This window comes from Hemiscyllium ocellatum, chromosome 13 (genome assembly GCF_020745735.1).
Source record: "Hemiscyllium ocellatum isolate sHemOce1 chromosome 13, sHemOce1.pat.X.cur, whole genome shotgun sequence".
NCBI lineage: Eukaryota > Metazoa > Chordata > Chondrichthyes > Orectolobiformes > Hemiscylliidae > Hemiscyllium > Hemiscyllium ocellatum.
Genome location: NC_083413.1, coordinates 21,177,093 through 21,201,793, shown reverse-complemented (window position 1 = coordinate 21,201,793; position 24,701 = coordinate 21,177,093). Strand labels below are relative to the sequence as shown.

At 41.7% G+C, this 24,701-nt stretch overlaps 1 protein-coding gene across 1 annotated transcript in view; it reads left to right on the top strand.

Annotated features, from left to right (window-relative positions):
• eif2b5 (eukaryotic translation initiation factor 2B, subunit 5 epsilon) overlaps positions 1 to 22,380 on the top strand; it is a 55,941-nt gene extending 33,561 nt beyond the window's left edge. The window contains exons 12-16 of the mRNA XM_060834605.1: positions 9,513 to 9,603; positions 10,949 to 11,072; positions 15,029 to 15,154; positions 17,996 to 18,106; positions 20,570 to 22,380. Coding sequence (XP_060690588.1) covers positions 9,513 to 9,603; positions 10,949 to 11,072; positions 15,029 to 15,154; positions 17,996 to 18,106; positions 20,570 to 20,632 — 515 coding nt within the window. The 3' untranslated portion in view covers positions 20,633 to 22,380. The remainder of the gene's footprint in view (positions 1 to 9,512; positions 9,604 to 10,948; positions 11,073 to 15,028; positions 15,155 to 17,995; positions 18,107 to 20,569) is intronic.
• The last annotated feature ends 2,321 nt before the right edge of the window (positions 22,381 to 24,701 follow it).

Genomic DNA, 24,701 nt, shown 5'->3' with positions numbered 1-24,701 from the left:
CGATTTTGGTATCATCTGCAAACATACTAACTATACCTCTTACACTCACTTCCAAATCATTTATATAAAGGATGAAAAGTAATGGACCCAACACCGATCCTTGAGGCACTTCACTGGTCACAAGCCTCCAGTCTGAAAAATAACCCTCCACCACCACCCTCTGTCTTCTACCTTTGAGCCAGTTCTGTATCCAAACAGCGAGTTCTCCCTGTATTCCATGTGATCTAACTTTGCTCACCAGTCTCCCATGGGGAACTTTGTCGAACGTCTTACTGAAGTCCATCACATCTACTGCTCTGCCCTCATCAATCCTCTTTGTTACTACTCCAAAAAACTCAATCAAGTTTGTGAGACATGATTTCCCACGTACAAACCCATGTTGACTATCCCTAATCAGTCCTTACCTTTCTAAATACATGTACATCCTGTCCCTCAGGACTCCCTCCAACAAGTTGCCCACTACCGATGTCAGGCTCACTGGTCTGTAGTTCCCTGGCTTGTCCTTACCACCTTTCTAAAACAGTGGCACTATGTTAGCCAACTTCCACTATTCCGCCACCTCACCTGTGACTATCGATGACACCAATATCTCAGTAAGAGGCCCAGCAATCACTTCCCTAGCTTCCCACAGAGTTCTAGGTTACACCTGATTAGGTCCTGGAGATTTATCCACTTCAATGCGTTTCAAGACATCCAGCACTTCTTCCTCTGTAATATGGGCATTTTTCAAGATGTCACCATCTATTTCCCTATATTATATATCTTCCATGTCCTTTTCCATAGTAAATACTGATGCAAAATACTCATTTAGTATCTGCCTCCTCTCCTGCGGCTCCGCATAAAAGGCTGCCTTGCTGATCTTTGAGCAGCCCTATTCTCTCCCTAGTTACCCTTTTGTCCTTAATGTATTTGTAAAAACTTTTTGGATTCTCCTTAATTCTACTTGCTAAAGCTATCTCATGTCCCCATTTTGCCCTCCTGATTTCTCTCTTAAGTATACTTCTACTGCCTTTATACTTTTCTAAGGATTCACTCGATCAATTTAAACCTGTTTAAACCTGACATATACTTCATTCTTTTTCTTAACCAAATCCTCAATTTGTTTAGTCATCCAGCATTCCCTAAACCTACCAGCCTTTCCTTTCACCCTAACAGGGATATACTTTCTCTGGACTCTCGTCATCTCATTTCTGAAGGCTTCCCATTTTCTAGCTGTCCCTTTACCTACGGACACCTGTACCCAATCAGCTTTTGATAGATCTTGCCTAATACTGTCAAAATTGACCTTCCTCTAATTTAGAACTTCAGCTTTTAGATCTGGTCTATCCTTTTCCATCACTATTTTATATCTAATAGAATTATGGTCGCTGGCCCCAAAGTGCTCCCCTACTGACACCTCAGTCACCTGCCCTTCCTTTTTTCCCAAGAGTAGGTCAAGTTTTGCACCTTCTGTAGTAGATACATCCACATACTGAATCAGAAAATTTTCATATAAGCACTTTACAGATTCCTCTCCATCTAAACCCTGAACACTATGGCAGTCCCAGTTTGGAAAGTTAAAATCCCCTACCATAACCACCTATTATTCTTGCAGATAGCTGGGATCTCCTTCCAAATTTGTTTCTCAATTTCCCTCTGACTATTAGAGGGTCTATAACACAATCCCAATAAGGTGATCATGCCTTTCTTGTTTTTCAATTCCACCCAAATAACCTCCCTGGATGTATTTCCGAGAATATCCTCCCTAAGTACAGCTGTTCCTTATCAGAAATGCCACTCCTCCTCCTCTCTTGCCTCCCTTTCTATCCTTCCTGTAGCATTTGTATCCTGGAACATTAAGCTGCCAGTCCTGGCCATCCCTGAGCCACATTTCTGTAATTGCTATGATATCCCAGTCCCATGTTCCTAACCATGCCCTGAGTTAATCTGCCTTCCCCATTAGGCCTCTTGTATTGAAATAGATGCAGTTTAATTTATTAGTCCTACCTTGTTATCTGTTTTGTCCCTGCCTGCCCTGACTGTTTGACTCACCTTTGTTCTCAGTTGTACCAGTCTCAGATTGAAATCTTTCCTCACTATCTCCCTGGGTCCCATCCCCCACCTTACTAGTTTAAATCGTCTTGAGCAGCTCTAGCAAATTTCCCAGTATCTTAGTCCCCTTCCAATTTAGGTGCAATCCGTCCTCCTTGTATAGGTCACCTCTACCCCAAAACAGCTTTCAATGATCCAAAAATGTGAATCCTTGTCCCATACACTAGCTCCTCAGCCATGCATTCATCTGCTCTCGCCTCCTATTCCTGCCCTCACTAGCTCGTAGCACCAGGAGTAATCCAGATATTACTACTCTCGAGGACCTCCTTTTTAAATTCCTGCCTAACTCTCTGTAATCTCCCTTCAGAGTCTCAACCTTTTCCCTTCCTGTGTCGTTGGTTCCAACATGGACAATGACGTCCTGCTGGCCCCTCTCCCCCTTGAGAACATTCTGCACACTCTGAGACATCCTTGATCCTGGCACCAGGGAAGCAACACACCATTCTGCTTTTTCACTGCTGACCACAGAAACATCTGTCTGTACCTTGGACTAGAGTATCCCTTAGCGTGTTGCTTCAGACAACTGTCTGTCACGTTCTCCCTGTGTCTACGTAGGTTTCCTCTGGGTGCTGAGGTTTCCTCCCACAGTCCAAAAACGTGCAGGTTAGGTGAATTGGCCATGTTAAATTGCCCGTAGTGTTAGGTGAAGGAGTAAATGTAGGGAATGGATCTGGGTGAGTTGCTCTTCAGAGGATCGGTGTCTACTTGTTGGGCCGAATGGCCTGTTTCCACACTGTAAGTAATCTAATCTAATCTAATCTAACAATCAATCGCTTGGAACCCGACGTATCTCTCATTACATTATCTTCACAAGGAAAGGGTTGAGAGGTGTTACAATCTACTACAGCGTCCCTGGGATACATGAATGAAATAAATGCCAAACTGTACTTTTCAGATTGTATTCATTGCAAAACCACCTCAGGATATTATCCAAGACCAATGATAATGAGCTGCTGCTTCAGTGACCTTGCCTTATTGGAAAGTCAGACATAGGGATTTTCACTTATAATTGTACAATGTTCGTGACTCCTCGGATAATGAAGCAGTTTGGATGCATGTGCAGCAAGTCTTAAACAACATTCAGTCTTGGGCTGATAAGTGACCAGTAAAATCCATGTGCTCAAGTGTCAAGTCAATAATCACCTCCAACAATGGAGAATTTAGCCATCACCCCTTGTCGTGTAATGGCATTACATTACCGACTCTCCCAGTATATACATCTGTGTCCTGGGATTATTACTGACCAGAAACTGAACTGGACCAGCTTTTTAACCACTGACGAGAAGAGTGGATCAGAGGCTGAAAATTGAGACTCATAACTTGCTTGACTCCTAAACACACTACTCTTTTCAAGACACCAATCAGAACTGTGATGAAGTACTCTCCACTTGCCTGGATGATAGTAACTGTAAAACAAAAATACAAGAAACTTAGCATTCTCCAGTATAAAGCAGTCCATCTGATTGGAAACCCACTCATTGCCATAAACATTCACTTTCTCCACCACTTTCTGGCAGTGTCCCCCAGGATGCACTGCAGTAACTTTCCAGCAATCCTTCCAAGTCCATGACCTCTACCACCTAGAAAGGCAAAGACAGCAGGCGAGTGGGAACAACACCAGCAAATTCCCCTCTGAACTACATACTGTTCTGACATGGAAATATCCTGCATTCCTTTACTGCTGCTGGGACAAAATCCTGGAACCCTCCCCCAACACCACAATGGTTCAAGAAGGCAGCTTACCACCACCACCTTGAGCAGTTGAGGATGGGCAAGAGTTTGTTGCCTTCCCACTGATGCTGATATCCTAACTGTAGCTGCAGTGTGGTCACTGTTAATTTCACAAGACCTTTGCCTTCAAGTCACACAGCACCCTGATATTGACAGGAGTTGGTCTGCCTTCACTGTTGTTGGCTCTGTATCCTACTAGTTTCTTCATCCTGGGAGCTTCATCATCGTAGGTCCCACAAGGCAGGTTGGGGGTTCACGTGACAAAGAAAAGGCTTTTCACCTCCGGGCTGCTGGAGGCAGGTGATAAGCACAGCAGTACCTGTGTTGCTCACATCCCAGGAATTAAATACTTTAATTAAATTGCAAGAGTGGGACGAATGAGAACGGGTTCAAACTAGTAAAAGTCAGAAGTTCTCCTTTCAGGGAGTGATCAGTGTGGGCTTCCAATTAAAGTAGTGAGGTGAAAAGGAATCCCTGGCATGATTTAAGAAGCGATTAGATAACGCAGTGGAGGAATTCAGCCTCTGGTTGGATGAATTATAATGTGATGAATGTTCATTGCATTTTTTGCAATTATTCTGTGACCTCAATTCACACAAAAATGTGAAAGATTGTGTTCCAAGAGATTCTAGATTACAGTCTGAACAAACCAGCTCAGACATGATATTAAATTATTTCAGACACTTGGATTGTAAGGGAAATGAAATTTTCTTCCTTATCTCCTCTTACCATGTTCTCCTGGAGTCGATGCAGAGTTTGTTTGCATTGGCTGTACAGGGAGATGTCAAACCTGTCGAATTAGTTGCATCTTGAACCCTGGAATCTCCCTGCTATGTTGTTGCCTTTGTTTCTCAAAACTCCTTTTAAAATCAAAGCTTTCTGTTTAGCAGATTTCCTTGAGTGGGCCTGCTGTGGTTTGAGTAAGTTACAGTTATAACAGCACAGAAGCAGACCTTTTAGTCCAACCAGTCCATGCTGAACATAATCTCAAACTAAATTCGTCCAACCTACCAGCTCCTTGGCCTATATCCCTCTAAATCTGTGATGATGAGTAGAGATTTCAAGCCAATCATTGATGTGTTTGCCATGTCGATGGAGTGTTTCTCTCGTGTCGATGTAGAATCATAGAAGAATACAGCTCACAACGAAGCCATTCAGCCTATTCTGTCTGTACCAGCTTATTAGTAGCTTTATCCAATCAGTCCCACTCCCCTGCTCTTACCCTAAAACCCTGCAAAGTGTTTGTTCAATTTTGCTTTTGGACATTTGTATTGAATCTAGTTCTTCCAGCTTTTCAGGCAGTGCAGAATTCTTATTTGTTTCTTTCTTTGCCAACTTCTGAATAAGTGTCTGCAGACGTAGTTGCTTGGATTTACTCTTTCAAAACTACTTATAAATTTAAACATCTTAAACACTAATCTTCTAACCTTCTCTAATTTAAGAGATATATTCAAGGTGCTCTTGTCTCATTACATTATTGAAGACCATCATCCAGCTACCGTTCAAGTAAATCATTAGCAAACTTTTCTTTTAAAGAGCAGTCTGTGTTCTATTGGATTCCTATACGGTTTTTCCTTTTGATTTGGTCTGTTGTACCAGTTCTTCCTTTTTCCCTTCTGTTCCATGCCGCCACCACCCTCTCTCTCCCTGTCCAACTGCCCATTTCCTGGTATAGGAACCTCGGTATAATGCATACTCCTACAACTGGACAGTAGCTCAGTTGAAAATGAACTGCTTGAAAGTGGCCAAAGCATAGTTACATAGATTTTAGAAACTTGAAGATGCAGGAGCGGAAGCAGGCCACTCAGCCCATCAGATCTGCTTTGCCATTCACTGAGGTATTGCTGATAATCCTCAACTCCTGTTTCCTCTCTTTTTTTTTTCCCCATAAACTTGATTCCTCCTTGAATATACTTAACTAGCCATCCTCTATAGCTCTCTAATATAAAGGATTTTACAAATTCCATGCTCTTGAGAGAAGAAATTCCTCCTCATCTCTGTTCTAACTGGGTGACCCCTTATTCTGAGATTGTGCCCTCTGCTCTTAAGCTTGTTTCCCCTTGTGGTAGAGTCTTTCACATCTAACCTGTCAAGTCTTCTAAGAAATTGTTATGTTTCAATAAAGTTACCTCTTATTATGCTAAACATTAATGAGTATAGGCCCAGCCTATTCAACCTCTCCTCATAAGATAGTCAGTTCATACCCAGGATCAGCCTACTGAACGTCCCTTGAACTGCCTCCAATATCTTTTCTTGGATGACATGTCAAAACTGTTCACCAGTATTCCAACCGTGGTCTAACTGGTGACTTGTATAGCTTTAGCAAGATTTCCCTATTGTTATGCTCCATTCTTTTTGAAATAAAGGATAACATTCCATTTACCTTCCTTGTAGCCTGCTCAATGAACTTGTATGCTAACTTTTTGATATTTTTGCACGAGGACTCCCAAATCCCTCTGTACTGCTGTGTTCTACAAATCATATTCACCACCTCCATTCTTCCTACCAAAATTCAACCCACATTATATTCCATCTGCCAAGTTTTTTTATCCTACCTATTATCCATCTGTAGAATATTTGTCATCCTCACCACTTACCCTCCTACCTATTTTTGTGTCAGCTACAAATGTGGCTATAGTGTGTTCACTTTCCTCATAATAATTATTATAAATTATTAATGTATATTGTGGACCCAGTGCTGATCGTTGTGGTACTTCACCAGTTACAGGTAACCATCCTGAAAGTGCTCCACTTATCCCAAAATCTGTCTTCTATTAGTTAGCAAATCTTCTCTCCATGCTGATATCCAACCTCTAATGCCATGAATTCTTATTCTTAACTAGCCTAGCATGTGGCACCTTATCAGATGTCTTCAGAAAATCTAAGTATATCATACCCACTACTTTCCTTTTATCCATCTTGTTTGTTACTTCCTCAAAGAATTCTAGTAAATTTGTCAGGCATGAGTTCTCCTTCGTGAAGCCAAGTTCACTTTGCTTGTTCATATCATAAATTTCTAAATGCTTTGCTGTTCCATTCTCCTATAATAAACTAATATTTTCCCAATAATTGGCCCGTAGTTAGCTGTGTTTATTGTATCTTTTCCTTTTTAAATAGAAGTGTTATGTTGGCAGTTTTCCATCCTTTGGGGGACTTCTGCAGGATATAAGGATTCTTGGAAGATTACTACTGATCCATTACCTTTGTAGCTACTTATTTGAATATCCTAAGATGCATCCAATCATGTCCAGGGGACTTGAGTCTTCAGCACTGTACTTATTCTCTCGTGATAATTATCATATTTATTTCCTCTCCTTTTGGCCCTTGAAAATTTGCTAATTTTGCAATGTTGTTACTGTCTTCTACTGTGAAGACTGATGCAAAATATTTATTGAACTCCTTCGGCCATTTCCTCATTTTTCTATTGTTATTTCCCCAGCATTGTTCTCTAAGGGATCTATATTAACTTTGGCCTCTTTTTCATATAGTTAAAGAAGCTCTTTATGAGTATCTTTAGAATAGAATTCCTACAGTGTGGAAACAGGCCCTTTGGCCCAACAAATCCACATCAACCCTCTGAAGAGTATCCCAACCAAACCTATCCCTTAACACTATTACTCAACATTTACCCCTGACCAATGCACCAAACCTGCACATCCCTGAACACAATGGGCAATTTAGCACGGCCAATTCACCTCCCCTGCACATCTTTGGATTGTGGGAGAAAACCGGAGCACCCAGAGGAAACCCACACAGACACGGGAGAATGTGCAAACTCCACACGGACAGTCATCTGAGGCTGGAGTCACCTGGGTCCCTGGCGCTGTGAGGCAGCAGTGTTAACCACTGAGCCACCTCCTTTTTCCTAAAAGACTGAGTGCATTGATCCTGCCTCTCCTGATCACAGATAATAGCAAAAATATCAAAAACTGTGCATCGCATCAAGCAACAAACCTTAGGTTATTAAACCAAGAAGCTTAATATTATTGATCAGGTTTGGGGCAGTGTAAAAAACTTACTTTGCTGTTTTATCTTCAAAGTTTCTCCTTTCCTCCTTTGTTTCAAACACTGTCCCCTCTGTCAAACTATTGTCCTACTATTTCTTTCTCCCTTTTGCTCCCCAGAATCCCCTTTACTGCATCTGCTTAAATGACCTCAAACATTCTGTGTAGCAAATTCACAATTCTCACCACGAACAGGATAAAGACATTTCTCCTGAATTTTTGATTAGATTTATTTGTGGTTCTGTTAAATTTATTGCTGTTTATGTTAGATTTCAGCCAGACGTGGAAACGTTAAAAGCATGTTTCCTCTGATGGGGCAATCTAGAACTTGGAGTCATTGTTTAAAAATAAGGGGCATCCATCTAAAGTAAATGAGTAAAGATTTTTTTGAGTCTTTGGAATTCCCCTCCTCAAAAAGCAGTTGATGCAGAATCTTTACATATTTTTAAGGCAGTCTTAGAGAGATTCTTGATTACCAAGGGGATGAAAGATTACTCAGGATATGCAAGAATGTAGAGTTGTGGTTAAAACCAGATCAGCCATGATCTTATTGAATGGCAGAACTTCAAAGACTCGAGGGACCTACTCTTGTTTCTTTTCCATTTCTTTGTAAGTGAAAGTATTTCCTTCATGTCTACCTTTTCTCACTTCTCCAAACTGTTTACCTATCAGGTCACTTCTTGCTCATCTTCTGTCAGAGATTAGATGACTCAGTACAGACCAGATTTGAGCCTGGTACCTTTCTGGCCTTGGCAATTTGATATCTCTCTAGGTAAGGAGAAAGTGAGGACTGCTGATGAAGGGCATATGCCTGAAACACTGATTCTCCTGCTCCTCGGATGTTGCCTGACCTGCTGTCCTTTTCCAGCACTACACTCTTGACCTCCATAGATAAACTAGTTTAACTGTTTCATTCCAGCTTCCAAATGACGTATGGCTTAGCAATTTTTGTTTTAAAATTCTCTTTATTTATGCACTTGCTAGGACTTGCATGTTATAATTATAGAACAAAAAGTAATTAGTCACAAATGTAATGTGTACAGAAGTTAACACTGAGTATTGTTGCAGATTAAATGAAATAACTGCAGACTCCCAGTCTGTTTTATAAATGACATGTATGTATAAGTTAGCTGATCCTGACAGGTGACGCGATATCAGTGAGGTCTGCAGATGCTGGAGATCAGAGCTGAAAATGTGTTGCTGGAAAAGCACAGCAGGTCAGGCAGCATCCAAGGAACAGGAAATTCGACGTTTTGGGCATAAGCCCTTATCAGTCCTGGGTAAAGGTCAGGTTAAATTGACCAAATTCATCTTTCCTTCATTGCTATTCAGCAAACCCTGTCAGACTTGCCTTTGTATCAATGCACAGAGTCTTTATCACCTATAGCTGAGTCACCTGAGAGAGTTTGTTGTCAAAGTCCTACCAGTGAACAGTGACTATTTGGGTTAGGTAATAGCCGATGTGGAACTGTGCTTTGAGTGTTCAACGAAAGAAGGATGAAGATACATTTGCAAGAGAGGGAAATATCAGCAATATTTTGGGATCATTTTGTTTGCCATGGTTGCTGAAATTTTCATGTTGTTTCTTTTCATTGCTGCTTTCTAATACTAAACATTGTAGAGATCTGATCCTGCATTGCATTGCATCTCAACATCACACCATTCCCATTCTCTTCCCTTCCAAAGTTTTTCAGAATGAAGTTCTAGGCACGTTGCAACGAGGCTTAGAAGAAAATATTTCATGTGACCATCTTGTACTCGAGATCAACTCTCTCAAGTAAGTACCTGTTTAAGTGTTTTTTCTTTCAGGAAGAATGTGCATTTGTGTAATGCCTTTTCGTACTACAGAATACCTCAATTATCCGAATTTCAGATTATCTGATCAAGATCTCAAGGTCCGTTAAAAAAGGCATTAGGCAACTCCACATTTAATTATCAGTTAAACGGCATTCTGGCATGTATTGCCGGATAATCGAGGCATGTTCGGATAACTGGCGCTCTCAAATTACTGCTTGTTTACAATCAGATCAGTTATCCAAACTATCCATTTTCTCGTTCAGATAATCAAGGTTGTACTGTATTCAATAGGTGAAAATGTGTTGCTGGTTAAAGCACAGCAGGTTAGGCAGCATCCAAGGAACAAGAAATTCGACGTTTCGGGCCAGAGCCCTATTGTATTCAATAGGATCATGAAGTACCTCATGTAAGACTAATTATTGCACGTTGTAGCAATTGTTATGTTAATGAATTGAGCACCCACAGTTATATATCCTGATTTCCCATAAATCATGGTGGCATGGGTACTATTAACTAAGGAATGCTGCACAAAGTTTATTGTGTCTGGTAGCCTGGGTTCAGGCAACTGGAGTCTTGGTTTGTTACAGGGGATATGTGAATGTCCAACTATCAAACGCAATCCCATACAGGGATGTAATTTTTAAAGTCTGAGATACAAACATTTCCTGTACTTCTAAATGGCTACATTGTCCTGCATTGTGTTCCACTTGTGTACAAATCGACTTGCAAGCAGACTCCAGAACAAAGCCTAATCACAACCTGGGGCCTGCCTGGACCTCATCTAAAGCATCTGTAGGCACAGATCTTTAACAATGTTGATGCAGTCCCAGAGTCTCAATTCCCCATTTCCCTCCTTCCACTCTCCATAAATATAAGAGAGATTGTGTGATTAGCTCTAATTTGTATGTTTGTGTCCAAATCTCTGCTGCTAACTCTCACCAAGCCCCACTCAGCCTTCAGCTCTGTGTTTGCTGGTCTCTGATGACTTTCAGTCTGGCAGTGGCTTGACTTTAAAATTCTCACTGTGTTCAAGCACCTTCATCATCTTTTCCCCCTACTTTGCAACTTCTCACGGCCTACAAGCCGTCAACATGTCAGCGCTGCCCAATTCTGATCTCTTGCAGATCTCATTCAGCCATTGATAGCTGTGCCTTATCTGGCTGAACTCTGAAATTCCTTTCTTTAATATCTTTCCACACTCTCCCAAAATATACCTCTTTGTTCGTCCGAATATTCCTATACAGCTTTTGCGATGATCTTTGTTAGATTTTGCAATGTTAATGACAGTTTGTAAGTTCAAGCTGAATGATTTTTCTTTTCCCTAGGTATGCTTATAACATCTCCATGAAAGATGTGACACAGATCACCACTAAGGTGATCCTGGAAATACCCCTGCAACAGCATGGCTCTGAAATCTCAGCCAGCCAGTACAGCAACACTCTAATATTGGTGAGTATTTGAACCAGATGGATAGTGGAGGCTTCAGTAGGTCCAAGTCAGCAGAACAGGAGAGTGCACCCTGGGGCTTAATGGTTCCCATTCCCAGTAGAATGAGGTCTTTGGATGGTGAGATACGTAGGGGACTTGGAATTTGGTTTCTCAAGACACACAGCTGTGCAACCTTGAAGAAGTCTGGTTGAAGATTTGTAGCTCGGGTGTCCGTTGTTATGGTTCTGTTCGCCGAGCTGGAAGTTTTTACTGCAAACATTTCGTTCCCTGGCTAAGACATCATCAGTGCTATTGGAGCCTCCTGTGAAGCGCTGCTTTGATGTTTCTTCCGGTATTTATAGTGGTTTGTTCTTGCCGCTTCTGGGTGCCGGGTGTTCCGGCAAGAACAAACCACTATAAATACCGGAAGAAACATCAAAGCAGCGCTTCACAGGAGGCTCCAATAGCACTGATGATGTTCCCTAGCAGGGAACGAAACGTTTGCAGCAAAAACTTCCAGCTCGGCGAACAGAACCACAACAAACCTTGATGATTTGTGATTCACTGTGATGGGTATGCTGAAGTCTGCAGCTTTGGTCTCAAGGACCAGAGTTTCACATTCAGCTGAAATTCTTTCTTAATGTGGACCATGCAAGGTGCTATCTTCTAGCACAGTGGCAGCCATGACCTAACTCCCAGGAACACAATAGGAGCACTGGCACAGATGCATATCAGAGAGCTGTGCACATAACATCTTTATTTTAAATGAGCCGCAAAGGATTTGGGTGTGCTGAGTGCTGCTTTACTGGGGGAAACGTATTCTAGATGTAGATCAACCCGGAATAGGCTCATCAGCCCCTCAAACCTGTTCTTTATAATGGCTGATGTGTATGCCAACTACAGAATGTCCCCTAATACCCTTACCAAATAAAATTCTAGCAATCACAGTCTTTAATATTACAAATGCTACCCAGTATCCAGAGATTGGTAGGACAAAGACTTCTATTATCCTTTAGTATGAAAAGGTGCTGCCTGATTTCAAACCTTATGGTGTAATTCTAGTTTGAAGATTGGTTCAATATTTCCTCTGCATCTATCATATCATATACTTTGGTCATTTGTTTAGATCACCCTTTAATCTTCTAACTTCAAGGCAATAAAGACCAATTTTACATCCTCATAAATTAGCCTTTTCAGTTCTGCTATCATGCTGTGCAAATCTGCACAGAACCCTTCTCCCAGAGAAGTGTAACTTCTTGAGTTGCAGTGCCCAGAGCTGAATGCGTGACTTCATGTGTGATTTAACTACAGCTTTATGCAGCAGTGGTGTTATTTCATTCCCTTTGTAATCCAGCCCACTTGAGATAAAGGCTGATATTCCATTGTCATTTCTCATTTGCCTTTTGTATCAGTTACTGGTCTTTATTAATTTCTGTACATACACACCTGAATCTCTGCTCCTTCACAGATCCACTTTCTCATTCTGAAGGTAATATCCAGATTTATCTGTCTCTGATCCAAAAAAAGCTGATGTCTCGTGTGTCATAATGAATTCTAATTGATCATTTGTCTGACTGACTTTCTATCCCATTGCGTAATAGACTCTGAAGTGTTGTAAGAAGTACATTAGTGCAAATGTTGAATATATCAACAGGAAGTGTTGCAGATACTTGGCAGAGTATGCAGCAACTGTCGTGATTCTTTCTCACTCACTTACCCCCCCCCCCCCCCTTTCCCTATCTCTACACAAGCTTGAACACCTTTTATATCTCTCAACTTTACCAGTTCTCTTAAGCGTTCGCAGACCTGAAACATTGACAATTTTCATCTCTGTACAAATACTGCCAGTTCTGTTAAATATTTTCAGCACTTGTCTTCATTTCAGATTTCCACCATCTGATATTTTGTGCAACAAGCCATGACAAGTCAGTGAAGCCAAATAGCAAGTGGTTTTTCATGTTCTTGGGGTTTACGAAAATACGTGCAATCAGAAAAAGACCAGCTAGTCCTTCAGCCCATCTCAAACTGTACATCAAAGCATCTTGACCACTGAGTGCTGCTTCTCATCAGGTCATTTTGTGTTCTTCTGAACAATGCAAATGAGTTATTGGGGTAGGTGGAAATATGGATTTCAGTTTGTAGTTAGATCAGTTGTGAACATTTGTATGTAGGCACAGGGTCAAGGGGCTGAATAGCCTACTCCAACTCTTTATTTGTATGTTAGAAAGTAGAGTCACTTTTTGTTAAGTGATTAAGCAAATCTGTGCAAGGTCCCAAAAAACCTCAATGAGATCGGTGACCAGTTAGTTTGATTGAGTGTGCCTGGCGATTATCCACATCTTTGGAGGAACAAGAAGAAATGGTTCCAGTGAGCACACCAGGTACAGCCGTAAGGCATGACTGGGAATGGCTGTATTGAATTGCGAAACTCTCTAAAATGTGAAAAATGTTGGGACTATCTTCTGACTGCGGGGAAACAGATCAAAAGGTATGTTTTACTATTACGAACATAAGCTTCACTGCAGATCCAAGTGTGTGCAGAGTGTTTCTCTGGCCTGTATCACAAGTTGTACTGTAGCTTTAAGTTGGTGATGCACTGTGCAAACGTCTTCCATATAATGTTTCATCTGCCTCTGATAGAGCAGCATTCTCTTGGAGTGTCACCTGACATAACGTGGGTGTCAAAATCAAAACTTTCAGACAGAAGTGAGCTGATATCTGTCAGATATAGTGCAAGAATTGTTTTTTATTTCCTTATGGATATTATGGACAGTATTTACTCAGTGATGCAACAGTGTTACTTTGAAAAAACCCATTTTGGATAATAGAGCTGGACATACATTTAATAAGGCTGCGAACATCTGAAGAGCCTCGGAAGTTGCCAGCTTCTTGACATGTTGTTGCAATGTCAGTGCTTTTCACTGTCACAGAATGTCATTGGCTTGTTTGGTGGTTTTGCTACTGATATTACAGTTGATTATATGGGGTCAAAGAAGAGACGTGCTGGAAAATTAATGTTAACAAATTGGAGCAGAGAGTCTGAGTCCGTGTTTCTGGAATACCATTTCCAAGGAACAGAACATGAACCAGTGCGAAAGCAACAAACCATTTACCTTGCAAAATCAGAAATGAATTGACAGCAGAGCAGTAGCACGTGCTTCCATATCTGCAAGTTGCAGATTTTGTGCTCAGCTCATCAAAGCCAGAAATGTGTAAGATGGAATGCTCTCCAGTTGTCTGGACATGCACAGCTGCAGCAGCTGTCAAAACTTCACATGATCAGAACAAAGTTTGTTTCAGCAGCAGTACATTCATCAATTTAAACATCCACTCACTACACATCTGCCGTAGAATGGTTACTAGATGTATTGCAGCAAATCGCCAAGCTTCTGCGACAGCCTCTTTCAAACCTGAGAATTCAATTGTCTAGAAAGACAAGGCAGCAGCTACGTGAGAACATCATATTTGCAGGTTTCCTTTAAGTCTCACAGCATCCTGACTTAGGAACGGTATCTGCTGCTCCTTCACTGTCATTCAGTTTACTCCATGGACTTTATGGACTGCATTGGGTTCAAGAATGGTTTACTATCACTTCTCGAGAGTAACTAGAGATGTGCAATAAATGCTGGCTTTGCTCGTGGTGCAGACTGAATTATTTTGTTTTTACATTTTCAAGATGAATTCATGACCAGTGAGAATAACTTAGCTAATGCATGGGGTGAAGTTAATATGGAAATTTCATAGTGATATTTTATCCATGTACAAATAGAGTATCTGTAAAAAGTGCACAGTATGGCAGGATCACAAAGCAAGGTAAATCTATTCTCATGATACTTCATAAGCTGGGGGTGTGGGGATTAAACCTAATATTAACCTGAAACTAAGCCTCTATTAAGTAATACTGCAGAGCCAAAATACAGCCACAAATCTCAAATCAAAAGTGAGAAGGAATGAGTGTTTGTTTTTGTGTATTTCAGCATCTGAAGAAGTGGGCTTTCGTTTTGAAGAATTATATCAAGCGGGCTACAGATCACCAGAACTGCTTAGCTGCTTTTGAGGAGTTTTTCACAGAACATGAAGTGTTCTGGCCTGCCCTTGTCAAGGTAAGGTCTATTTTCACTTTTCTTGTTTATTTATTAACCTTGTTTGTTTGTTTGTTTATTATTGAATGTGGTGGAAGTAGGCATACTAGCCATTAGTAATGTTTGGCGTATTGTCGGTTCTGCTATAACGTATATTTCTTGAACGTGAATTGGCTTTAACACGATTGAAGAATTTAGATGGTTGTTTGTAGAACGTAAACTTTCCTTACCTGTATTGGTAATAACGCGATTCCGGCCCCATTAGTTTAAATGGTGCGGCTATTGTGCGATTTTCTTATGATGTGAGATCACATGAGAACTGAACTGTCGCGTTATATCAGAACTGACTGTATCTTGATAGATACGTGAGCGGAAAGTGAACAGAGGGATAGAGACCACATATGGGCAATAAATAGTTTTAAATACAGGTTAGGAATCAGTGCAGGCTTGGTGGGCCGAAGGGCCTGTGGTTGTGCTGTATTGTGTAACCACGCCGTGCTCCCTCCTATCTCACTGCTTTAAGCTGCTCCTTGAGAGGTGTTGGTCAGGGAGAGCTCCAGGCCACCTCATGATCAGCTGTCATTACAACTTCCAGGAGCCATGGGACACAGGCCTTGCTGCTGCCCTTAAGCAACATTGAAAGCCAGTGTGATGCAAATGGGGGGAAAAAAGAAGCAGGAAGAAAGGACTTTGATTGATATTGTGCTTTGCACAATCCTGGGACACCCAAAAGGACTTAAGCCGATCAAGTAGTTTTGAAACATGGTCCCATTTTACAAACTGGAAAATTCAGCAAGCTGTTTGTGTTGAGCATGATCCTGTAAACAGCAATGTGGTAATGAGTAGATTTCTTTTCAGTAATTTTAATTGAGGGGGTGTGCCCTGCTGTTCCTTGAAATTAGTGGGTGGTGGCATTGTAGTTCAGCACTGCTGCCTCACAGCACCAGGGTCCCAGGTTCGATTCCAGCCTTGGGTGACTGTCTGTGTGGAGTTTACACATTCTATCTGTGTCTGTGTGGGTTTCCTCTGGGTGCTCCAGTTTCCTCCCACAGTCCAAAGATGTGCAGGTTAAAATGCAGTCCCTTTCTGTTGCTTTCCCTTCCCTATCATGAATCATGTGACCATTTTCAGGGTGGGTGGAAAAATATTGTTTATATTTCATAGTTGGAAATGTCCTTGCTGACCTCCATAGGCAAGACCTCTTCAGCAGATATTAGTAACTGGGAGCAGGAGCATTGATTAGTAGATCCCATTCTATCTAACTCAAGGCAGTCACTACGCATAGTCAGCTGTTCACTGTGTGAACTTAAGGAATGTCAAAAGTAATTTCTAATGTTTTTATGAGAGAGCGGATACCAGGAAAGCCCTTCTTCCAGGCCTATCAAAGGCTACCAGAACAAGTACAGCATGGAGTTACTCACTTGTTCATTTCTTTTGGCACTTCTAACTGTTGCCACTGGGTGGTGCTGTTAACCTCTTGGATGCACTGTATCAATTGCAATGGAAAATGGGTCTGTTTAGTGTCAAAAGTGTTTTTCTCTCCTCCTTTAACTATTCTGCCAAGATATGTATTGCCAGTTGTGTGACCACCTTGTAGTTGTCTGCAGTTAGTGGGTTCCGTTTTCAGACTGGTAATTATGTCGGTAACAAGCTCCCAAATCTCCTGCAGCCTGCTTTGAGAGACTGTCTGTAACTTCCTGGTGACTGACCCCATCCCACTGTCACAGTTCCCAGCCAAAGTGATGACAGCTTGGGTAAAGTGTCAGAAAGGTGTTGGGATCATTACCCAGCCAAATGATTGCTGCTCTGGAGAGAGGAAGAGGGGCAAGTTGTTTACGGGAAGAGAAAAGATTATTTCAAATGTAGTAATAAGTATGTGAAACATCCACGCTGTCTTCACCTACTCTGGGAAATGCCCAGTTGGACCATTTTCAGTTTGTACTCTTCCAAATCTGACTGTTGCCTGGTAAGAGTTATGTGGTCTGCATAACACTGGTGTCTTATTGTGGCTGGTGGCAGTAATGTGGAGATTGACACTACTTTAAAGGATATTAGGCTCATGTGGTTTCCATAAAATATATAAAATCAGAACTTAAAAGCATTGCAGCAACAGCCCCTTGGCTTTCTAATTCTTCATTTTATACAATAGGATAGGTCATAATTCTAGGGATGTGATTTTAATTTGAGTTTCCCAGTATCCTGTGTCCAGCAAAATTTTTGATCGTGGTGTTTTTATTTCCCCTCTCCTCATTAGTACACAATTGTCAAATAAGCAAAAGGGAATCATTTGGAGAATTTTTTTAAAAAAAAAGAGTCTTTTGGCATCTCTGTCTAAAGGGTTCTTTTGATAGTAAGCAATAGTTTGCATTTATATAGCACCTAGAAGTTGGTGAAGTGTCCCAAGTTTCACATGTATCACCATCAAAAGTCTCACGGAACTGCTTCAGGAGATTTTAGGGTAAGTGACCAAAATCCTGGTCGAAGATTTCGGTTTGAAGGAATGTCCTAAAGGAGGAAAGGAAGGCAGAAATGTTTATGGTGTCAGCTGCTGAAAATTGAGCCAGCAATGGAGGAGTGGTTCAAATCAACAGGACAGGATTCAAGGAGCACAGATATCGTGATGGAATTGTGGAGCTAGAAGCACTTACAGAGAGAGGGTGTGGTCAGGTCCAGAGGGATTGGAAAGCAAGGGTAATAATTTTCGGAATGTTCCTGAAACCAGGAGTCACTGTAGGTCAGTGAACAAGGATGAAAATATGTCTGAATATGGGGAGCAGAGTTTTATTTAGGCTTAAGGAGACAAAGTTGTAAATTGTTATAAAGTGGAAGCTGATTCTTTCTTTTCTTCTGCATCTGCTTCAGGCACTGATGACATTGTACCAGCTGGAAGTATTGGTTGAAGAAACCATCCTGGGTTGGTTCTCTCAGAATGTGCCTACAGAGAAAGGAAGAAAAATTAGAAAACATCAAGGGGTGAGTGCACGGCTGTGAGTCCACCCTTTTCTGTCACTGGGCTATGTGCCAGTTGTGTTAATGAGTACCCTACAAGAGGTGTTGTCAAATCATACAGCACAGGAGGAGGCCATTTAGTCCATTGTGCCTGTACTGGTTCTTTCAAAGATCTATCCAATTAGTCGTACGCAACACTCTTTCTTCACTTTTTCCTTGTCATATACTTCTCCATATATTTATTGAAAGGTATAGTTGAAGCTGCCTTCACTGCTTTTATAGAATTGAGGTCCAAACTATAAGACATGCTGCCATTCCTCAGACATCACATGGATTTTCTAGCCAGTTATCTTATTGAATCATAGAAAATCACAATGTAGGAAGAGGCCATTCAGCCCATCACTCCTTTTTTTGGCTGTTTGAATGTGCAAGCATGTTCGGTCCCACACCCCTCCTTATTGTCCATGTTCATCACAGCCTACATTCCTTTAAAAATTATTCACGGAATCCTGTCCAAGCGCCTTTTCAGGTTCTCATTGCCCTTTGAAATAATTTCTCCTTGTCCCTTGAGATCTTTTGCCAATGTTTATAGATCTCTGACCTCTGGCCCACTCATCATGGAATTTGTTTTGTTTTCCTCCATCTACTCAATCAAAACACGCAAAAGTTGATTTTGCTCGTATTTTAATTTTTTTTGTACAGGGAGAACAATTTTAACTTTTTCCAACTTGCCCTGTGTCCTGTGATAATTGACTCTCTTGTCTCCCACACTCTGTTTTGTGTCAACAAGGTCTTCAAGCTGTGTGGTAAATTATGCTGTGCTTAAGTTTTTCTCGGTGTCCTGATTTAAGGAATGAATTTGTTATTTCCTGAGTGGTTATTTATCTTATTTATTTTTATATTTTCATGCATTTTGTCAAGGCACCACATGACCATTAGTTCACTAACCAGAAGCTCACTGGAATCACAGAATTCCTATAGTGCAGTTAGAACAATACAGCACAGAACAGGCCCTTCGGCCCACGATGAGTTAGAAGCCATTCGGTTCATTTGAGTCTGCAATGATCCTCCAAAGAGGATCTCACCTTATTCCCAAAACCCAACATTGACCATAGTTAACCCCACCTAGCCTTCACACCACAGGGTAATTTAGCATAACCAGTTAACCTGACCTGTACATCTTTTGACTGTGGGAGGAAACCGGAGCCTGAGGGTGGAATTGACCACGCGTCCCTGGCGTTGAGGCAGCAGTGCTAACCACTGAGCCACTGTGCTGCCAGCTCATTAAATTACTCTTAATTGGAGGCACCACCACTGGCCAGAAGAGGAGATCTGATCTTCTGGCTTTTCAATCCTGAGTGCTATCTCCTGAGCTTTGCAACAACTCCATAGCTGTGTGTCGGGGGAGGGTAGAATTGAGTTTGGCTGAGAAGCTTTCTATGATTCAATAGATTGGTAATGCGGCTTGGGTTCATACATGAAGACTTTCCATTTGGATGAGTTGTTGGAGTGCTTGCAATATCCCTGCAGCTATCAACGTCATTGTTACCCTGCAATAGCCATCAAAGTAACTCCAGGCTGATACGACATAAAACATATATACTTAGGTTAGATTACTTAGTGTGGAAACAGGCCCTTCGGCCCAACAAGTCCACACTGACCCACTGAAGCACAACCCACCCAGACCCATTCCCCTACATTTACCTCTTCACCTAACACTACGGGCAATTTAGCATGGCCAATTCACCTAACCTGCACAGTTTTGGATTGTGGGAGGAAACTGGAGCACCCGGAGGAAACCCACGCAGATACGGGGAGAATGTGCAAACTCCACACAGTTGGCTGAGGCAGGAATTGAACCTGGGTCTCTGGCGCTGAGAGGCAGCAGTGCTAACCACTGTGCCACCGTGCCGCTGGGATTTGATGTGCTTGCAATATTTCTACAGCTATTAGCTGAAAGTACTCATGGTCTTCCTGCAACCATTAGTCCATAACTCAATAAATATTTCTGTAACCATTAGCTCAAAGTGTTCGTAATACCCTGGCAGCCATTAGCCAAACATGCTCACAGTTTCCCTGCAGCCACTAGCCCATATCAAATCAGCACCTTCAAGGTAGATGGAGACATGAGTTGGTGTTCAGTGGGTAGGGGGACTCTGAGTCACCATATTCAAGGAGGAAAGGGCAATGAGTTAGCATCTTGACAAGGAGAAGGAAAGGTAAACAGGCCAGAAATAAAATGAACCTTCCTTCTGTTTTGATACTGGCAAGTGAAACCAGCCATTAAAGTAAGTATTGAAATTCTTTGTGGCCTCGGACAGATAATGAACCATCCGATCTTGAATATTAACTTTAGGCTGACTGCATGTAAAACAGGAGAGCTGTCTCTGCTTTGCACAACAAACATTTTGTAAACAGCCTGGGATTGCTGCTGTGTGGGTTTTGCACATTCACAACATTTTTCTAACTGGTTCCTTTATTCTTCAGCTCCTGAAGTTCATCAAGTGGCTTGAAGAGGCTGAGGTGGAGTCCTCTGAGGATGAGAATTAATGCGTCGTACCAAATCACGGGGACCTTTCACAGATGTCAGCATCCCTGGTGTCTGAAGTGTTCAGTCAGGTCGACCACACGTGAAACTCGTTCTGTTTGTTGCGAGGAGTGAAAGAATTGAGAAGTGTGAAAGGCCGTGATCAGATGGGAATGGTCTCTGGCCGTTTGACAGCTCCTGCCAATTTTTGTGCTTTGAAAACATTTTAAAACTGACGTGGTCTTTCACACTGGAGCCCTTTTTGTTTAAATTGCAAAACATGGGATCAAAGTCACCACACCCTGCTCAGTCCTTGGAATGGATTTGGACTCCTCTTATTCAGGCTGAGTACACAACACAAAGCATCCTCTCATTCTCAACCAACTTCTCCGATTTGTTCTGAGAAGTCACAGCCTGGCTGGCATAGAAAGAGGAAAACGTACAACTCTAATGAAGCAAAGGGATGCAACATATTATCACAGTGTAAAGGTTTACTTTGCATCTAACCCTGTGTTGTACCTGTCCTGTGAATAATGTAGAGGGAGCTTTATTCTGTACCTAACCCAGTGCTGTACCTCCCCTTGGAACGTTTGATGGGAACAGTATAATTTTACTCTCAGCTGTGTCAAAAGTATTTGACAAGACTAAATTAAGTGAACTTACTAAACACATGCTGTACCAAGGTCAGGTTGTTGTAGAGAATTTTGTTGTGTATCTAAGCTACAAAATACCGAATTTGAGTGGCTTGACCACTGCTGATAATTACAAAAACAATGTTCTGTTCCTAGTAGGATCATTCCTTGCTTTGAGGAGAGTAAAAATTAATTTAATTGAAAGAAAATGTGACTGGGTTTTTCGCAGGGTGGACAGGGAATTTAAATCGAAAGCCCCTCACTGGTCCTCTTTTGGAAATATCTCCCTGTACTCGTTACTGAGTGGAGAATAGAACAGCATTGTTCAGGGAATCATTCATCTTCCAACATCCCCTGGAGGAACTAGCTTTGTGATTAACTCAGTCTCCCTCTGCTCCATATGCTGCTGAGAGATTCACAGCAGGCACAAGGCAAAGTTAACGAATTTTCCATGGTCCCAGGATTACTCCAGTCATCTTTGACAATGAAGTGGAGCATGATCATTGCAAAGTTTCCACTATATATGGTCAAACTAAGCCATAGCTATATTCTCAAAGAATCGTAACAATGTGGAAGCAGACTATTCAGCCCATTGACTCCACAATGACCCTCAGAGGAGGATTCCACCTTAATCCCTGTAACCCTGTATATCCCACCTAACCTACACATCCCCGAACACTATGGGCAATTTTGCACGGCCAATCCACCTAACCCGTATATCCTTTGACTGTGGGAGGAAATCTGAGCACCTGGAGGGTATCCATGCACATGCAGGGAGACTGTGCAAACTCCACAAAGTCACCTAAGGGTAGATTCAAACCTGGGTCCCTGGTGCTGAGACACAGCAGTGTTAACCACTGAGTCACTATCTCACTGCTGACATGATTGTGGTATCTCCAAATATAACTATTTTCAATGGACAACAGCTTTTTCATTGGCTGAATGATTTTAAAAAAAACTATACTAGGTCAAAGACCCTGGGGTGTTCTTCCAGTCTAGGCTGAGCATGTGGATCCTGGAACAGCATAAAGGCAGCTAAATGAACATTCATGCAGGGCTGAAAACATTTTCATTTGAGGTCTCCTCTTGAGGTTTTTTTGGAGGGTTGTGTCTTGATTATAATTCTAACATTTTCTCGACTGATGTAGTTGTGTTGGATCATTGCTGTGTATATTTGTGCCCTGTTGTCTTTGAAGTTTTTCTTCGTCAGGTAAATACAATAACACCATTACCAAAGATTATACATCACAAGGTCCCAGTAGAGACTCTAGAAGGACACTGGCAGTCCTGTCCATCCCACCCTTTTTGGTATGTGCCTGTTGTTCCAATTTTGTCACCTGTGCAGCCAAGTTTCTCACTGGATCAAGAATGCTCTGAGCTCTGTGTGCTTCACACTCAACCAATAATCTATGCAGAGACTTAATCGTATACCTTCTCAAAATCCATGTAAATGACACTCTTGGACATTCTCTGCAGCCAATAGGGTGGCACGGTGGCTCAGTGGCTAGCACTGCTGCCTCTCAGCACCAGGGTCCCAAGTTTAATTCCAGCCTTGTGTGGAGTTTGCATGTTCTCCGCGTGCTCCGGTTTCCTCCCACAGTCCAAAAATGTGCAGGTTAGGTTAATTGGCCATACTAAATTGTCCATAGTGTTAGGTGCATTAATCAGAGGGAAATGGGTCTTCCAAGGGTTGGCGTGGACTTGTTGGGCCGAAGGACCTGTTTCCGCACTGTAGGGAATCTAAAAAACTCATAGATCATTTGACAAAGCTCAGTTAATCAATCATTTACATATCCTGTCTGATCAGCTAAAAGACTTTAAGGCTTTCAGTCATTCCACTGATCACGATAGATTCCCATAATTCCCTGTACCAAAATGCAAAGATGGGGTTTCAGCTGCTTAGCTGTAGTTACCCACAGCATGGAGTTGGGATCAGTAGAACCCATACCTTAGGCATGAGCCATGGGAACTGGGACTCATGTCACCAAGTATCCAGTGCCTGTGGAACCTATAACCCCCACACAACACGTAGCCCAACAAAGATCCAGCTCCTGTGTGAGCTGTATCCTGACATCAAGGTGGTCTGCATAACACACCTCAACTCCTGCAACTCTTTGAAATAAAAGCAAAGTAACATAGATGCTATAAATCTGAATTTAAAACAAAGTGCTGGAAATAGCCAACAGATCTAGCAGCAAGAAAGCATTAACTTAAAATTGATGACTTTGTCAAAACTAATGAAGGCTGCAACATGAAGGATTACAGAAATGGGGAGAATTGGTGCTACAATATCAATGTGAAGAAACTGCAGTGTTTTGCTCAGAGTTGCCATCAATTGTTGGCAAAGAAATGGCAAACAGAATGTTCAAGTTAGCAGAGCAGAGTTCCATGTCGAAGTTAAGTGTAGATGAGTAGTAATAAGTTATGCAGGCGTTTTCTTTTACAGCAGAATTAGGTCAGGGAAGAGCTGGTGCTCTCAGTATCAATTAAAAGGTGCTTCTGCTTTCGAGGAATGCAGGTAACAGTGAGCATCTGACTAACTTTCAATCAACTGGGCAGAACAGCTGTCAGCTTGGGGGTGTCTTTCAACCAGATTCATGAAACTCAACTCTGAAGTAGGGCGCTTGAAATGGGATAAAGTGAGTCTGGGAACAGGGTTCTCGAAGCAGGCATTGGACTGTAGTTGTGACTTAAATTGCATTGAGTCTTTAGGAATTGAGTTCTGTTTCTGTCAGCCTGCGTGCAGCAACGAAACAAAACATTCGAATCTCAGAGGAGCAAATGTATGTAGAAATTGGCAACAACTCCCAAACGTGCCCAAAAAAAACCCACCATTTAAATGGTTTGAGATCCAGTTGGAACTTGCTCAGATTGCTTTCTTAATTCCTTTACCACCATTTCTCAGACCATATTTTGTTTGGCACATAAAATGAAGTGTAGAAAACCTTTATATATGTAAGCAGTGGGGCAGCTGTTGAGGAAGGGGGGAGATTAATCAATATACCAGGCTGATGCTGAAACTAATTTGGATTTTAATGTTAATTCATGGTGATGAGGTGGTGGTCCAGCCTGCTCCAGAAGTGTGTCATTGTTCCTGGATAGGTTAATTTTTTAAACATAAATTAATGGTCATGGTGTGACAGAGAATGGAGCGACTCTGAAATCTGTAACTCCTCTTTGAAATTGTTTTGTCAGCTTTTTTTCAATATGCTCAATTGGTACATGAAAACTATTGGGTGAGGTCCCACCTCCAAATCAGTTTTGACCATTTAATCACTTTCAGACATTCTGAGATCATGAAAGTTAGTAGATAAATAGAAGTCTTTTCCTTTTAACACGACCTTATTAGCCCTCACTTCACATTAGGAGAAGGCATCTTTGCAACTTGACATCTCTCACTATTGCAGGAATGACTCAGTGGTCTCGTTTCCTGAGCCTTATTAAAAAATTATTCAATTTG